The sequence below is a fragment of the Geotrypetes seraphini genome, chromosome 8 (genome assembly GCF_902459505.1).
Source record: "Geotrypetes seraphini chromosome 8, aGeoSer1.1, whole genome shotgun sequence".
Classification (NCBI taxonomy): domain Eukaryota; kingdom Metazoa; phylum Chordata; class Amphibia; order Gymnophiona; family Dermophiidae; genus Geotrypetes; species Geotrypetes seraphini.
The window spans coordinates 179,419,271-179,437,816 of NC_047091.1; the positions used below are offsets into that span (position 1 = coordinate 179,419,271).

The 18,546-nt window shown below is 46.1% G+C and overlaps 1 protein-coding gene across 2 annotated transcripts in view; it reads left to right on the top strand.

Annotated features, from left to right (window-relative positions):
- LOC117365012 (acyl-CoA dehydrogenase family member 11-like) overlaps positions 1-18,546 on the top strand; it is a 194,914-nt gene that overhangs the window by 7,574 nt on the left and 168,794 nt on the right. For both annotated transcript variants that reach the window (XM_033954838.1, XM_033954837.1), the window contains exon 2: positions 17,098-17,389. In XM_033954838.1, the coding sequence (XP_033810729.1) occupies positions 17,098-17,389 (292 nt within the window). The remainder of the gene's footprint in view (positions 1-17,097; positions 17,390-18,546) is intronic.

An 18,546-nucleotide genomic window follows, 5' to 3' on the forward strand; every position in this document is an offset into this window, starting at 1 on the left:
AGTGAAAACATTCTATGACTCCACCTCACAGTGCAGCTTCTGTGACCATACATCTCGAGTCTGAACCAGTCGCTCAATACTCTAGGGAGACTTCTCCTTCCTACTCGGCGGCTCCGAAGTCTCGTAGTCCTTCTCCTGATGAAGCCTCTGATTCCAGGTCAACTTCCTTTGCCAAGTTTGTGTTTGATATGGGACAAGCTCTCAAACTGGACCTCCATTCAGACTCCAAATATACTCCTGAATATTTGGCAGACGTGGAACTTCCTCATCCACCTAAAGAGTCTTTGAGATTGCCTAAGACTCCAGTTCTCAAACTCATTCCATCACTGCTATCCCATCTAAGTTGGAATCCCGTTATCGCACTGTTCCCTGTAAGGGATTTGAGAAGTCCCAACTCTCATCAATCCTTGGTGGTGGAATCATCTTTGAAGAAAGCCCATTCTTCCAAGATCTATGCTGCAGTCCCTCCAGGCAGGGAGGGTCGTACTATGGATAAGTTTGGTCGCCGTTTATATCAAAATTCGATAATGGCAAATCGGATTCTTAACTATAATTACATTTTCACCAATTATTTCAACCATTTTCTCAAATTGTTGCCTTCCTTTTATCCGGATGTTTCCAAGACACGTCTTTCTGAGTTCAAGCAAATCATCAAGACTCTTTCTCAGTTGAGACTCTTCATGTTGCAAGCCTCATATGATGCTTTTGAATTGTCTTCCCGAATCTCTGCCTTTGCTGTAGCCATGCATAGACTGGCATGGCTACGTATTGTTGACATGAATCCCAATCTCCAGGATCGTTTGGCAAACCTACCTTGTCAAGGGAATGAGTTATTTGATGACTCTATTGAAGCAGCTTCTAAGCGTCTCTCAGAACATGAACGCTCTTTTGCTTCTCTCATTCACCCTAAACCCAAGACTACACCAGCTAGGGCATATAAACAAACTCCACGTCGTTACCCTCAGAAAACGACTCCTGCTTTTTCCAGGCCTCCACCTCGCCGTCCTCAGCAGCAACAACGTCAACAGAAGTCACAAACTCCTGCTGCCATCAAGCCAGCTCAGTCTTTTTGACGTTCTCAGCTGAAGCATTCCAATCTCCCTCTTTCAGAATTGTCCTCTTCCCATAGGGGGTCGCCTGTCCACTTTTTATCATCGGTGGGAGCTCATCACCTCAGATATCTGGGTTCTTACCATCTTATGAGAGGGATACTCTCTTCGCTTCAGGTACCTCCAGATCACCCTCCAAGAGAGTGTCCTTCCAATCAGTCGTAACTTCCCCTTCTTCTTCATGAAGCCCGAGCTCTTCTTCGCCTTCGAGCTGTCGAGGAGATTCCTAGCGGAACTTGGGATTCTATTCCCGCTACTTTCTAGTTCCAAAGAAGACGGGGGATTTGCGACCTATTCTGGACCTCAGAGCTCTCAACAAATTCCTAGTCAAAGAGAAGTTTTGGATGCTCTCTTTGCCGACCTTGTATTCCCTGATGGATCAGGGAGATTGGATGTGCTCGCTAGATCTCAAGGAGGCTTATACTCATATCCCCATTCATCCAGCCTTTCGCAAGTACCTCAGATTCAAAGTGGGGAATCTTTATCTGCAGTACAGGGTTCTTCCTTTCAGCTTGGCCTCATCCCCCAGGGTATTCACAAAATGTCTGGTGGTGGTAGCTGCAGCTCTTCGCACCCAAGGTCTTCAAGAATTTCCATACCTAGACGACTGGCCCCCTCTCTTCCAGGGGTTATTGCAGCGACCCAACAGATACGGAGGGCGAACGACTGGCTGCGAGGATGGTGCAAGGAGATGAGCTTCGGGTTTCTGCACCATGGAGAAGCACTGCAAGGGCTACAGGGACATGACGGGCTACACCTGACCAGAAGAGGGAAGAATGTCCTTGGACACCGTCTAGCCCGCCTTCTCCACAGGGCTTTAAACTAGGTAAGTCGGGGGAGGGTACAGACATAAACAATATACCTGGTGAACTAAACTGCCAATACTTTTTTGAGGCTGAGGTAAGTAGTCACCAAAATTCTGGGTCGGGGGTGAGTGCACACACTTACAAGTCGGGAGTAGGGTCACATCATATTTATGGGTCACATTGTAATTCTGGGTCTAAGGGGAGTACACACTGTAGTTCTGGGTATATGGGGAATACACATTGTAGTTCTGGGCCTAAGGAAAGCACAAATGACGCAAACAATGCTAAAGGTGTTCAAATAGCTCAAGCAGAAATATCCCCATTGAGACGTAACAAAAATACAACATGGAGGGCTATGTATGTCAACGCACACAGTTTAGGAAACAAGATCCTGGAATTGGAAACAGAAATAAGGAATGCCGACCTGGATGTGGTGGCGATATCCGAGACCTGGCTCACAGACTCCCACTGGGTGGGATATGGTCATACCGGGTTACAACTTGCATCGCCGGGACAGGGAGGGCAGAATGGGAGGAGGTGTAGCATTATATACTAAAGATGACATTAAGGTCACGAGAATCACAGATGTCCAGTATACTGGGGAATCCCTTTGGGTTAATTTGGCCAGAGGGAAAGACAAATGCTTGTATCTTGGCATAATTTACAGACCCCCAAGACAACAGGATGACCTGGATATGGAAATAATCGGAGATATAGAAAATATCACCTTGCGTGGGGACACAGTATTGCTAGGTGACTTCAACATGCCTGATGTGGATTGGGTTACACTTACCTCTGCTTCCGGCAGCAGCAGGAGGCTATTAAACACTATGAACGGAGCAAGACTCAGGCAACTGGTGTTGGAACCAACAAGGGATCAGGCAATACTGGACCTGATACTTACCAATGGAGAAAGTGTCACAGAGGTCTCGGTGGGCGACACATTGGCCTCCAGTGACCACAACATGGTATGGTTCAATCTCAGGAAAGATTTCACTAAATCTACCACACTGACCAAGGTCCTCAAATTCAAGGACACAAATTTCAAAGAAATGGGAGACTTCGTTCACCAGGCGCTACAAAGCCAAGCAGAAACTGATAATGTGGAAGAAATGTGGTCGACTTTGAAAGCCACCATACAAGAAGCAACAAACCACTATGTTAAATCAGTAAGTAAACGGCGAAGGAACAATAAGCCACAGTGGTTTACTGTGGAGATCTCAGACCTCATCAAGGAGAAGAAAAAAGCATTCATCTCTTACAAAAAATCAGGGAAGCAGGACTCTAGAGCAGACTACCTGACCAAATCAAAAGCCGTCAAAACAGCAGTCAGAGAGGCTAAATTCCACATGGAAGAGTCTCTGGCAAAGAACATCCAGAAGGGAGATAAATCCTTCTTCAGGTATATCAGTGACAGAAGAAAAAACTCAGGCGGGATTGTAAGCCTTAGGAATCCAGACGGAGACTATGTAGATAAGGATTCGGAAAAAGCCCAACTATTAAATGAATACTTCTGCTCAGTCTTCACCCGAGAAGCGCCGGGGCTTGGCCCTCAGCTACAGACAAGGGTTGGCTCAGTTGACCCTTTTAGTAACTTTGAGTTTACGCCCAGCAGTGTCTACGGTGAGCTGTCGAAGCTCAAGGTTAACAAAGCAATGGAGCCGGACAACCTGCACCCCAGGGTGCTTAGGGAGCTGAGTGATGTCTTGGCGGAGCCACTGTCCGCGCTCTTCAACCTCTCCCTTAGTACAGGCAGCGTCCCGTTGGACTGGAGGACGGCTAACGTCATTCCACTCCACAAGAAAGGCTCAAAGATGGAGACAGCAAACTACAGACCAGTGAATCTAACATCGATAGTGAGCAAACTAATGGAAACTCTAATCAAACACCAATTGGATAAAATCCTGGATGAAAAGAATCTACGGGATCCCCGACAACATGGATTTACTAAAGGGAGATCATGCCAATCCAACCTGATCAGCTTCTTTGATTGGGTGACGGAGAAGCTGGATATTGGGGAGTCCCTGGGCATCGTGTACCTGGACTTTAGCAAAGCATTCGATAGCGTACCACACCGCAGGTTGCTGGGCAAGATGAGTTCTATAGGATTAGGTGACACATTGACGCAATGGGTTGGGAGCTGGCTTGGAGGTAGGATTCAAAGGGTGGTGGTGAATGGCACCCCCTCCAAAATGACGGAGGTGATCAGTGGAGTGCCACAGGGCTCAGTCTTGGGCCCAATCCTATTCAACATCTTTATAAGGGACTTGGCAGAAGGGCTTCGAGGTAAAATAACATTATTTGCCGATGACGCCAAACTAAGTAATGTAGTGGGCAAATGCACAACAGACGAAGATTCAATGCCCGACAACATGATGCACGACCTACTCCTGCTGGAGCACTGGTCTAGGACATGGCAACCCAACTTCAATGCCAAAAAATGCAAAATTATGCACCTGGGCAGCCAAAATCCATGCAAGTCTTATACCCTTAATGGCGAGATCCTAGCAAAAACGGTAGCAGAATGAGACTTGGGGGTAATCGTCAGTGAGGACATGAAGTCTGCCAATCAAGTGGAGCAGGCTTCATCCAAGGCAAGACAAATAATGGGTTGCATACGAAGGGGTTTCGTCAGCCGTAAGGAGAAAGTCATTATGCCATTAGGCCCCACCTGGAATACTGTGTGCAATTTTGGAGGCCACATTATCGCAAAGGATGTGCTGAGACTGGAGTCGGTGCAGAGAATGGCCACCCGGATGGTCTCGGGACTCAAGGACCTTCCATATGAAGAACGGCTTGACAAATTACAGCTATACTCGCTCGAGGAGCGCAGAGAGAGGGGAGACATGATCGAGACGTTCAAGTATCTTACGGGCCGCATCGAGGCGGAGGAAGATATCTTCTTTTTCAAGGGTCCCACGACAACAAGAGGGCATCCGTGGAAAATCAGGGGCGGGAAACTGCGAGGTGACACCAGGAAATTCTTTTTCACTGAAAGAGTGGTTGATCGCTGGAACAGTCTTCCACTACAGGTGATTGAGGCCAGCAGCGTGCCTGATTTTAAGGCCAAATGGGATAGACACGTGGGATCTATTCACAGAGAAAGGTAGGGGAGGGTCATTAGGGTGGGCAGACTAGATGGGCCGTGGCCCTTATCTGCCGTCTATTTCTATGTTTCTATGACTATTCTATTTCTCTAAAGTCTGGGGTTCCAGATAAACTTTCCAAAGTCTCAGTTAACTCCATCTCAATCTCTCCAGTTCATTAGGGCAACTCTGAACACTGTCCACCTGAGAGCATACCTTCCACAGCCATGTCAGGATACCCTCATTCGACTTTGTCATCAGGTCTCTCGTCTTCCATCCATTTCGGCACGGCAAATGTTGGTTTTGCTCGGTCACATGGCTTCTACAGTTCATGTGACTCCTTTTGCCAGACTTCACCTTCGCATTCCTCAGTGGACCCTGGCATCACAATGGCAACAAGCCACGGATCCACCATATCAACAAATTACAATAACTCCTTTATTGCAGAAGTCTCTCCGTTGGTGGATGCTCTCTTCCAATCTTTCCAGAGGCTTGCTGTTCCACAATCTTCCTCATCAGAAGGTTCTCGCAACTGATTCGTCCGCCTAAGCCTGGGGAGCCCATGTCGATGGTCTCCGTACTCAGGGTCTATGGACTTCAACAAACTGTCAGTGTCATATCAATCTGTTGGAACTCAAGAGTGATCTTCTATGCTCTCAAAGCTTTTCAGCATCTCCTCCACGACATCGTGGTTCTTGTTCGGACAGACAACCAAGTGGCCATGTATTATGTCAACAAACAGGGAGGTACATGATCTCACTCCCTCTGTCAGGAAGCTCTGAAGCTGTGGCATTGGGCAATTCTTCACAACATCTTCCTCAGAGCTATCTACATTCAGGGTCAACGCAACTGTTTAGTGGACAAATTGAGTCATCTTCTACAGCCTCACGAATGGATACTCAATTCTCCCACACTTCGTCAAATATTTGCCCGCTGGGGGACTCCCCAGATAGATCTTTTTGCATCCCCCCTCAACTTCAAACTGCCTCAGTTTTGTTACCGCATTTACACTCCTCAACGTCTCGAGGCAGATGCGTTTCTCCTGGACTGGAGAGCTCAGTTCCTTTATGCCTTTCCTCCATTTCCTCCGATTCTCAGGACTCTAGTCAAACTAAAGTCAGAACACGCTACCATGATTCTGATAGCTCCTCGGCGGCCCAGACAACCGTGGTACTCCCTTCTACTTCAACTCGGCACCAGGGAGCTTCTGCTTCTGCCAGTTTTACCTTCTCTTCTCACTCAGAGTCAAGGGTCCTTGCTTCATCCCAATCTGCAGTCTCTACACTTGACAGCTTGGTACCTTTCTACTTAACAGACTCTTCTCAATTTTCTCAGTCTGTTCAAGATATTTTACTTGCTTCCAGAAAGCCATCCACTCGTCAATGTTACGGCCAGAAATGGACTAGATTTTCTACTTGGTGTTCCACACGTCAGCTGCAACCAATGTCTTCCTCATTGGCATCTGTTCTGGACTATTTGCTTCACTTGTCACAATCTGGACTTCAATCTACATCTATTCGAGTCCATCTCAGTGCTATTGCTGCTTTTCATCAGCCTCTGGAAGGGAAACCTCTCTCTGCACATCCCTTGGTTTCCCGCTTTATGAAAGGACTTTTTAATGTTCATACACCACTTAAACCGCCTCCAGTGGTTTAGGATCAACTGATGAAGCCTCCTTTTGAACCACTTGACAAAGCTCACCTTAAGTATCTCACTTGGAAAGCTATATTCCTGATTGCCCTCACATCTGTTCGAAAAGTCAGTGAGCTACAAGCGTTGGTTGCGGACCCACCTTTCACAGTTTTTCACCATGACAAGGTGGTCCTCCGTACTCATCCCAAATTCTTACCTAAAGTAGTTTCAGAATTTCACATCAATCAATCTATTGTTCTGCCAGTATTTTTTCCAAAGCCTCATTCTCATCAGGGAGAAGCGGCTCTTCATACTTTGGACTGCAAATGTGCCTTGGCTTTCTACCTCCAACGCACTCAACCTCACAGAACATCTCAACGTTTCAGCTCCTTTGATCCAAATAAGTTGGACGTCCTATCTCGAAGCGTACCATTTCCAACTGGATGGCTGCTTGCATCTCTTTCTGCTATGCTCAGGCTGGTCTTCCTCTGCAGGGTCGAATGACGGGCCACAAAGTTCGAGCTATGGTGGCATCTGTAGCTTTCCTCAGATCAACTCCTATTGAGGAAATCTGCAAGGCTGCCACTTGGTCCTCGGTTCATACTTTCACTTCTCATTACTGTCTGGATACTTTATCCAGGAGGGATGGCCATTTTGGCCAATCTGTTTTGCAAAATCTTTTTTCTTAAACTGCCAACACTCCCTCCATCCCATTTTGTTTAGCTTGGTGGTCACCCATGTGTGAGAATATGCTGCCTACTTGTTCTGGGATAAAGCACAGTTACTTACCGTAACAGTTGTTATCCAGGGACAGCAGGCAGATATTCTCACAACCCTCCCACCTCCCCTGGTTGGCTTCTTAGCTAGGTATCTGAACTGAGGATCCTCACAGGAGATGCGCCCCCTAGTTCGGGCGGGAAGGCACGTGCGCATGTGCGGTGCAGCACTCGAAAGTTCGAAGATCTTCAAGCAAGTTTGCTTTCGAGGCTGTCCATTGCGGGGCTCCGTCGGTGCCTGCTGTCCCTGGATAACAACTGTTACGGTAAGTAACTGTGCTTTATCCCAGGACAAGCAGGCAGCAAATTCTCATGAATGGGTGATGTCGCCGAAAGAGTCCCCGTATGGACCACTTTAAAAGTGCATTGCCACTTTAAATCTTTAGAAAGTTTGCGATAGCCCGAACCATGCAAGTGCCTTCCCGCCTGATGTAGGGCGCACGGTCCCTTAGTTTCCGCGGAGCTAAGAAGTCGCTCATCAATGTCTGTTGATATTTTTTTGCTGCCTTCCCGCTCTTGCGGTTTTCTTTTTTGACTTTTTAGTCATTATTACCCCAGTTTTGTTCCAGACTTTACTCTCCTCTCCGTCTGGCAGCAGATGCTTTTCTCCTCGATTGGACGAGCCTGTTTCTATATGCATTCCCTCCACTTCTTTCGTGTTGAGAACCTTATTCAAGGTCAAGAGAGAAGCCGCTACCATGATTCTCATTGCTCCACGGTGGCCCAGACATTGGTTCTCCCTTCTGCTTCAACTTAGCTCCAGGGAGCCCATACTTCTTCCAATATTTCCTACTTTGCTCACTCAGAATCAGGAATCGCTTCTTCATGCCAACCTGCAATCTCTACACCTAAGAGCTTGGTTTCTCTCGGGCTGAATCCATCTCCCTTCTGACTTTCTCAGCCTGTTCATCAGATTCTAGATGCATCCAGGAAATAATGGTGTATAATAAAACCCTTATCGCGTATGCACACTTCAAACTTGGTGGGTCAGTGATCCGTGGCACTGTGCCTGCCTCAGCTGATTTCCTGCCCCGATCTCCGACGCCGGCCTCAGCTGATATCCTGCCCTGATCTCTGATGCCGGTTCACTTCCTTCCTTATGACTACCTAAATCTGACGGGGACGCCTCTTTTTCTCACCTCCGGACCAGCAGCGGCAGCAGCCACGGTTTTAACAAGCAGCCGCGGGGCATTTGCTAGGCCGGCACACTTAGATAATGTGATCCGAGCTGCCTAGCAAAAGCCCCCACGCTGCCCGACCTAACATAGGTGGACAGGGGGAGCAGGGAAGGGAGAAGGGGTACTACTGGACAGGGGGGAGGTAAAAGTAAGGGAGAAAGGCTACTGCTGGACAGGGGGAGCAGAGAAGGGTTGCTGCTGGACAGGGGGAGGTAAAAGGAATGGAGAAGGGCTAGTGCTGGATAGGGGGAGCAGGGAAGTGGTGCCGCTGGACAGGGGGGAGTTAAAAGGAAGGGAGAAGGGGTGCTGCTGGACAAAGGGAGGTAAAAGGAAGGGAGAAGGGCTACTGCTGGACAGGAGGAGCAGGGAAGCGGTGCTGCTGGACAGGGGGAAGGTAAAAGTGAGAAGGGCTACTGCTGGACAGGGGGAGCAGGGAAGGGGTGCTACTGGACAGGGGGGAGAGATGAAAAGAAAGACAGGGGTCCAGACATAAAGAAAGAAAGGGGGCATAGAGAGAGAAAGAAAGACAGACAGACATAAAGAAGAAAAATGCCTAAGTCTACACATCTATTCTAGCACCCGTTAATGTAACGGGCTAAAAAACTAGTAGTTTATAAATCTTTCCTTAATTGCTTTTGATAATTTCAGCTATACACAGCTGAAAGCAGTGCAACATGCAGAAAGTGAAGTTTAGATAGTTTTTTCACTTTCTGCATGTTGCACTGCTTTCAGCTGTGTATAGCTGAAATTATCAGAAGCAATTAAGAAAAGATTTATAAACCATGAAGAGTTTTACCTCCTGCAAAATTGTGATTTAGATTTCAAAGTATCAACTGCAAGAGACAAGATTTTGGTGTAGTCCTCTAGGCTTTTTTGTAGAGGGGAGAATCGATATCTGACTTGTGCCTGGAAAACTTGTGCCTTAAGTGTCCGGTGGTCGCGTCCGCAACCACCTTCAGCTCTCACCTCCTCCAGCACCAGACACAACCGCCATCTTACATCAAGCCAGGAGAGGTGCCAAATATTGCAAGAGTTCACGAGATTACATACACACGCACAAACTGCATTGCCTCCAATGTTACCTTACATTCTGGAATGTTGCCTGCCTCACTGCTGTAACCTCACGCAAGCGTTTTCCTGCATCTACACGATTGTCCTCTCCACCTCACAATCGCGTACAAACACAGGAAAGCACTTGCGTGAGGTTACAGAAGTGAGGCGGGCAACGTTCCATAACAATGGTAACATACCGAGGGCTCAATATAGTACCTGGCGGGATGCATGTGGCCTGCGGGCCGAGAGTTTGAGACCACTGGTATAGTGTGATTCATAAATATTAGATTAGAAAGCAAAGTTGCTTACCTGTAACATGGGTTCTCCAGAGATGACAGGAGCATTCAGCCACACCTACACTCCCTCCTTCCCCACTCATCCATAGTTATATCTTACTGCTAGCTAGGGCCTAACCTGAGAGGGCTAGGGAGCAGCTATGGATAGCACCAGTTCTGCAAATGCCCAGTAAGCCAAAAGCTTACTTTATCTTGCGGAGAGCACTGACACACAAGATCAGTCTAAGGCAGTGGTCTCAAACTCAAACCCTCTGCGGGGCCACATTTTGGATTTGTAGGTACTTGGAGAGCCACAGAAAAAATAGTTAATGTCTTATTAAAGAAATGACAATTTTGCATGAGGTAAAACTCTATAGTTTATATATCTTTCCTTTAACAATTAAAAGGAAAGATATATAAACTATAAAGAGTTTTACCTCATGCAAAATTGTCATTTCTTTAATAAGACATTAACTGTTTTTTCTGCGGCCCTCCAAGTACTCTATTTTTTCTGCAGCCCTCACATTTAAAGTTTAATATGTTTTCTTTCTCCAAACTGGCACATTTCAATCACTATATTGAAAATAAAATCATTTTTCCTACCTTTGTTGTCTGGTGACTTTATTTTTCTGTGCTTTCAACTATGTTTCCAGGGCCTTCTTGTCCTTTGACTATTTTCCTCTCCGTCTTCACTTTCTGCCTTGCATCCATCTTTGGCATTAACTTAATGTTCAATTTTTCTGCTTTCTTTTCAAAATCTACGTTTCCATGTCTTACCTTCCCTTCCTATCTCTCTCTTCTTCCGTCCTATTTCCATGGTATGGCATCTCTTTTCTTCCTTTCTCTCCCTCCTTCCTTCCTTTCCCCTGGTCTGGCATCTGTCTCCTTCCCTTCCCCCATGCCCTGGCATCTCTCCCTCCCCCTCCATTGTCTGATATCTCCTTTCCTTCCCTCCCTCACAAGAACTTGGCTTCTTCTCTTGTTCCTCTCCCTTCTTCCTTCCCTCTCTTTCCCCAATTGGGTGCAGCAGCAACAGAAGCAGCATTTCCCTTCCCCCCCTTTCCTGTGCAGGAGACGCATTTCTCTTCCCTTTTCCCTCCCTTTCCCTGTAAAGCAGCAGCAGCATTTCCCTAGGGTCCCCCTTTCCTATGTAGCAGAAGCATTTCTCTTTTCCCTCCCCTTCAGTGCTCTTCCTTGTGGAGCAGCTGCGTGTCTGGCCAGCTTGTTCCGTTCAAAGCCGCGGGTGGCGGCTCCTTGCGAGATCTGTGCCTGTGTCTGAAGCCTCTCTGATGTTGTGACGTCAGAGAGGCTTCCGATGCAGGAGTGAATAACGCGAAGAGCCGCCAACCTGTGGCTTTGAACGGAACAAGCCGGCCAGACACGCTGCTGCTCCAAAAGGAAGGGAAAGGGGAAGAGAAATGCTGTTGATCGCGTCCAGACCGTGGGCTGCAAATAACACCTGGAGAGCCACATGCGACCCATGGGCCGCGTGTTTGAGACCGCTGGTCTAAGGTCTTCACCATTAAATGTGGCTGTCTTAGCAGACCTCTGTTAACAAGTAAGCAATTTTGCTTTCCTGCACTCTTATACAGCTTTGGGATTGTGGACTGGTCTTTCAAATACCTTGAAACTTTGGTTGAGCCATTCCCAACCCAGTCTGCAGGGCACACCTAATCCCCTGCCACTGTACCGGGCTATGGTGCGCCCACATCTGGAATACTGTGTACAGTACTGGTCACCGTACCTCAAAAAGGACATGGCAATGCTTGAGGGAGTCCAGAGAAGAGCAACTAAACTGATTAAGGGTATGGAAAACCTTACATACACTGACAGACTGAAGAGGCTGGGGCTGTTCTCCCTGGAGAAGCGGAGACTCAGAGGAGATATGATAGAGACCTTCAAGATCCTGAGGGGCATCGAAAAGGTTGACATGGGCAGATTTTTCAATTTGAAAGAAACCACAAGAACAAGGGGTCACTCGATGAAATTGAAGAGGGACAGGTTTAGAACAAACGCAAGGAAATTCTTTTTCACACAGAGGGTGGTGGACACATGGAACACCCTTCCTGAAGCCGTGATAGGAAATAGCACAGTACAGGGTTTCAAGGAAGACCTGGATAGGTTCCTGGAGGACAAAGGGATTGAGGGGTACAGATAAGAGCAGTGGAAGGTTTAGAGATAAGTGTAGAGGTAGGCATAAAATTAGTCGGGGACTGCTGCTCAGGCAATATGCCTGATGGGCTGCCGCGTGAGCGGACCGCTGGGCAGGATGGACCTCTGGTCTGCCCCGGCGGAGGCGACTACTTATGTACTTAAGATTTTAAGATATCCGCAATTAATATTCATGAGTTAGATTTTCATGCACTGCCTCACCCAAGACCTAGATCAAATCACTTAATCCTCCATTGCATTAGGTACAAATTTAGATTGTGAGCTCATCAAGGCTTAATGTTACTTGCTTTCAGTACAATAGCAAAAAAATGTGTCAAATCTAAGATTGTGCCATATACTAAGCGGCCTTGTCTCGGGGCTGGGTTCTTCAAACCTTACCATGCCCTTAATGTTTGGTCGCTAAACTGGTTCCAATCAGTTTAGCATACCAGTATTTTACCAGCTGATAATCAGAATGGCTCACTATGGTCTTTTCTGAACTTCCTAGCAGTCTCTGATTTTGCCATGCAAATGTAGTACAATGAGGTTATTAATATTAAAATGGTAATAAAATGGGCTATTTAAACGAGCATTCCATGCAATTCTCTTATTACCGGGTAATTTCTTAACCTCAAGCCACATTTGCAGACAGAATTTTCTGGCAGGGTCTGAGATGTCAAAGCCTTACTTTATAGTTGGTGCCTGAGTGCTAATTGGCACTGTCAGAAAAGTAAGGCTTGAAAGGTCAGATGACCCCTCCCCCATTTAAAAAAATTGAATTTGAATGACGATAGGAGGGATGGCCACTCCCTCCTGCTGCCAGGGTCTCCTGCCCCTGACGCTCCCGGCAGGAGATGGTCACTCTCTTCCTGCTCCCCCAACCCTCCAAGGATGCACTGGGGAGGGAAAGACCCAGCATTTTGAAGAGGTGGGCTTGCCAGCCAGTGGGAGTAGGCATTCCTCTGGCCAGCCTTTGTTGTAGAGGGGCAGAGGACCCCAGTGGGAAGGGAGTGGGCATCGCTTCTGCTGAGGGTGAGCGCCGCTGGCGGCGGGAGGGTATGGGTGTCCTTCCTGCTGGGAGTGTTGGGACCAGGTGGTGGGAGGAAGTGGACATCTTTCCTGTTGGGGGGGAGCATGCTTCCTCTTGGGAGTGTTGGGGGGGGATCTGGTAACGGGAGGGAGGGAATATGCAAACCTGTTGGGGTGGTCGGGGACCCCTGGCAGCAGGAGGGCGTATGCATCTTTGCTTCTGGCAGGGGAAGTCCATGGCAATGGGAGGAAGTAGGCATTCTTCCTGCTCGTGGTACTGAGGGACCCCGATGGCAGAAGTGGAAGGGAGTGGGCATTCCTCCTGCCGAACCTGTATAGGGTATGGGTGCCTGGGCAGTGGCAGACAAGGAGGGTGTCGGCGAAAGGTGGAAACACTTCCCTTTGCTGGTCAATCAGCTGAGCTGGCAAGACTCAGGGAGACCTATAGCTCAGTTGATCAGGGCAGGGAGAGCAGCCTTGACAGAAGGGAGCTGTGCTTAGTGATTGCTCTTCTGAATAAGCGCCAGGCCCAGTTTCTCCCGCTCTTTACCAGCAATTCTCCGCACAAATACTGTGCATATAATTTGTATACTATTATGCTGAGAATTTCCTGTAAAATAAAAATAGCTCCCATTACAGTCACTATACCAACTCACTGGATTTTACCAGCGGGTTTTGAGAATCTGACCCTCAACTTTGCCTACTTATCTGCTGGTATTAACTTTTCTGGGTTTTTTCTGCCACCGACTTTCATGCCATACCTTTATAGTCACTGAAGGCACTGGACTAATCGGATCTCAGGCTCTGCCCTGTATAATATAGTCCAAAGGGAGGTTTTATCTAGTAAGGTTTAAGTTGCAAGTTTATTAAAATTTTAGATTGAATGCCTATTATAGATTCTAGGCAATATACATAAAAAAATGGCAATATAATTATAATCTTAAAAACATTTAAAACATGAGACATGAACAATGACAGACTTATAAATACATGTGGAATCAAAAGAGGGTGGAAGTGGGAGTAGACATTTATCCTCTGAATGATCAAGTTATTCTGCACATCAGTGTTCCTGCTTCTTCAGCCCTACGTGCTTAGAAGTGATTGATAGTAGAGAATGACATGGAGACAAATTTTTATCTGTCCACAAAGGAACTCAATTTCCCCGTCAGCTTTGTCGCTGTCCCTGCCCCTACCCCATTCCTGTAAGCTCTGCCTTAACCGCTGAAGCCTCAAACACGATTTTAAAGCGTTTGAGGCTTGTGCAGATGAGGACGGAGCTTAAGCATTGGTGGAATGAGGCATTATGACATCACAATCTGAGCTCTAGAATGTTAAGAACATAAGAATTGCCGCTGCTGGGTCAGACCCGTGGTCCATCGTGTCCAGCAGTCCGCTCTCGCAGCGGCCCCTAGGTCAAAGACCAGTGCCTTAAATGAGACCAGCGCTACTTGCGTATGTTCGGTTCAGCAGGAACTTGTCTAACTTTGTCTTGAATCCCTGCAGGGTGTTTTCCCCTATAACAGCTTTCGGAACAACGTTCCAGTTTTCCACCACTCTCTGAGTGAAGAAGAACTTCCTTTCGTTTGTACGAAATGTATCCCCTTTTAATTTTAGAGTGCCCTCTCGTTCTCCCTACCTTGGAGAGGGTGAACAACCTGTCCTTATCTACTAAGTCTATCCCCTTCAGTACCTTGAATGTTTCGATCATGTCCCCTCTCAATCTCCTCTGTTCGAGGGAAAAGAGGCCCAGTTTCTCTAATCTTTCGCTGTATGGCAGCTTCTCCAACCCCTTAACCATCTTAGTCGCTCTTCTCTGGACTCTTTCGAGTAGTACCGTGTCCTTCATGTACGGCGACCAGTGCTGGATGCAGTACTCCAGGTAAGGGCGCACCGTGGCCCGATACAGTGGCATAATAACTTCTTCGATGTGTTTGTGATCCCCTTCTTAATCATTCATAGCATTCTGTTCGCCCTTTATGTCCCGTTGTAGGTCTTCGCAATCCTTCTGCGTCTTCACTACTCTGAATAGCTTCGTATCCGCAAATTTAATCACCTTGCTTTGTCGTACCAATTTCCAAGTCGTATAAATATGTTGAAGAGCACAGGTCCAAGCACCGTACCCTGCGGCACTCCAGGCCCAGTATTGTCCATTTACCCCCACTCTCTGTTTCCTAGCCGCCAACCAGTTTATCCACATGAGTATTTCACCCTTGATTCCATGTCTCGCAATCTTTTGAAGTAGTCATTCATGCGGGACCTTGTCGAACGCCTTCTGAAAATCCAGATATACAATGTCAACCGGGTCGCCCTTGTGTATCTGCTTGTTTACTCCCGCGAAGAAGTGCAGCAAGTTCATCAAGCAAGATCTTCCTTTGCTGAAGCCGTGCTGGCTGGTCCTCATCAGATTGTGTCTGTCAAGGTAATCAATGATGCGGTCCTTTATCAGCGCCTCTACCATCTTTCCCGGTACTGAGGTCAGACTCACCTGTCTGTAGTTTCCCGGATCTCCCCCTCGAACCTTTCTTGAAAATCGGCGTAACATTCACCATTTTCCAGTCTTCCGAAATCCTTCCCGAGTTGAAGCAATTCAGCTAAAGCCCCTTTCAGTTCCTTGATTACCCTCGGATGGATGCCATCCGGTCCCGGAGATTTATCGTTTTTAAGCCTATCAATCTGCCTGCATATCTCTTCTAGACTGACCGTCAACCCTGTCAGTTTCCCATCTTCGTTTCCTGTGTATAGCCTATCAGCTTCCGGTATGTTGTGTATATCCTCTTCGGTAAATACAGACGCAAAAAATGGCTTTGTCCTCCTTTAGCATTCCCTTTATTCCATGGTCATCCAACAGCCCCACCGCTTCCTTCGCGGGTCGTTTCCCCTTAATATAGCGAAAGAACGGCTCAAAGTTTTTTGCTTCTTTGGCTATTTTTTTCCTAGTAGTCTCTTTTGGCCCCTCTTACCGCCTTATGGCACCTGCTTTGATGTTGCTACTTATGATTTTAAAGCGTTTGAGGCTTGTGCAGATGAGGACGGAGCTTGCAGGAATGGGCAGGGATAGGAAAAGAACTTGCTGGAATGGAAAATTTAGTTCCCGTGGGGACAGGGAAAATTGTATCTTTGTGTCATTCTCTAATTGATATTTTTTTATTTTTGCAGACATCTGCAATTAGACTCAGTTTCACTCTTAACTTCAAACAAAGCCACAAGTTTCATGTCCTAAGGGGCGGTGTTTCTTACTTCTGAGTACTGTCTTCCAGTGATAGGCCTTTACGTTCATTCCTCCCCCTTGTCACAGAGGAGCCCTGGATTTCTGCTTTTTTTTAATTCTATGTATGCAGTTGATTGTACCTCTGTCATTTCTCAATAGCCAGCAAGCAAACTTTCCTTTCCTTTTGACTTTGTTCATTCCAAAATGGATGCTGATCACAGTGACCTGTTGTCCACAGGCTTGGGGTAAATGCCACAGCCTGGAATGTTCTATTTGCTCTGTTCCATTGAGCCCCAAATGGGATGACATTGTAATCCTTTCTATATGTAATTCCAATAACATAAAAACAGTAATACACAGATATATAAACTAGACTTGTGCCTGCTTTTTAAGAGGAAATCTATAACCATAAGATAAAAGAAAATATCTACAGATAATTTTCATTTGTTTTGAAATGGCACAAAACAGCCCCCTGTGTTGTATTTTTCATGTACCTGTAATGTCAAAATGAGTGAATATTGCTACTGATAAAACCAGTGTTTCATATTTGAAGGAAAGGCCTGTATGGTCTCAAAAGTTCATGAATTGCATCTTGAAAAGGTGTGGTAATCTATTAATATTTGTACTGTATTTTTTCCAGGAGTTGTCCGATTACTAGAATGCTATTTGTTTTAGGGAAAGATGAGGTAGAAAATCTCATATGTAATATATAATATCCATAAAGCTGTAACTTTGTAAAAGTATGCATACAAAAACAACTGTCAATTAACCCTATGTTTTATTTCATCTTTTAGATTTAGGTTTCTGTATTTCTTGCAGAGGATGTACATTCCCTACAGTGGACGCCCTAAACACTGTGGATGGCCGCAACAGTATCAATCACCATGTTATATGGCTACTTTAAGTGCTAGTGCAACACTGGCTAAGGGATCAGAAAAAGAAGACAAAGCCATCTTGGAGGAGTTAGAAGTACCTTTTTCCAAGACCGCTGTGGGGACATTTTTTCAAGATCACCCAAAGCTTGGAAACCAGTATTTGGAGGATGTCTTTCTCCAGGGATATCTAAAAAGACACTTGCCTCCTAAGGTCTGTTATATTTTTTTGTGTATGAACATGTAACGTCTAATAATTGATCAGCTGCGAATGGTCATGGGCCCTTGCCCCCTCAAGAATTTAGAAATTGGGCATACATAAATGCTTCTTAAAATAAAGAAACTCCTGAGGGAACAAAGCAGGTTTGCTAGCTAAAACCCAAACCTTTAATAGTCTGTGCCTTGGTCAAATAAAAGATTCCTTTCCCTGGCTTAAATAGTTTATTTTTCTTACACTGGTACTATTCAGTGAGAATTGTCTGTAAATTTTCAAATGTGAAATTTCCCTCTAATTCTTCTAGTTAGCTAGTTATTGCTAGACTCTAGCTAGTTTCATTGGAATATGAATGTGTACCCTCATAAATGTCTTTGAGGCTTTCCTTTCAGTAACAAAATCCTCATCATATTCCATGAGCCACTCCCCTCTTGGCCAGCCCCATACCTGGAGACTGGACACTCAAGAAATTATAGGACAGGTTTCAGAATTTTCTATTTCAGTATAAAAGGTCTCAGTCTCTATGGAGTGATAGATTCTTCTGCACCTTTGGCTATCCTGATCAGTCATATGAACAAAAATTGTTCCAATAGTAGACCTCCTATGACAAAAAGGCTAAATGACATGATAGGACACAACAGGCTAACATGGCAACAATCACAAATGTAACTCCCCCAATTAGAAGTCTGCAAGAGGTCCTCCCAAGGCCTGAAAACCATCCAATAAAGGTATCTCACCAATTTCTTTATAATTTACCCTTAGAATCCTTGGCAGACAATTTCACTTATTTTTATTTTCTGTATGACTCCTCTGTGTGATCTATTAGTAATAATTCCACAGCATTGATTGTTGGATGTGGGGAAAATGAGACCTCTTTAGATGGAATGCTGGTGTTGGATCTGATGGCCAAGAGGTCAATGCCAAGATTTCCAGATTCTTCAGCAGAAGAAAGGAATGCAGTGTAGTGGCCTTGGAAGCTCTGCTTCAGCTTTGGCTGACCAATGCATTCCTATATCTAATTTTCTATTTCTGCATTGCAAATACCTAGGCAGGCTCAAGGCGATTTACAAAGAGAAGAGAGAGGGGTAGAGAGGGAGGGGGAGAGTGAGGGGAGGAGAAAAAAGGGGGAATATTTGGGCGGGGGAAGATATGAGAAG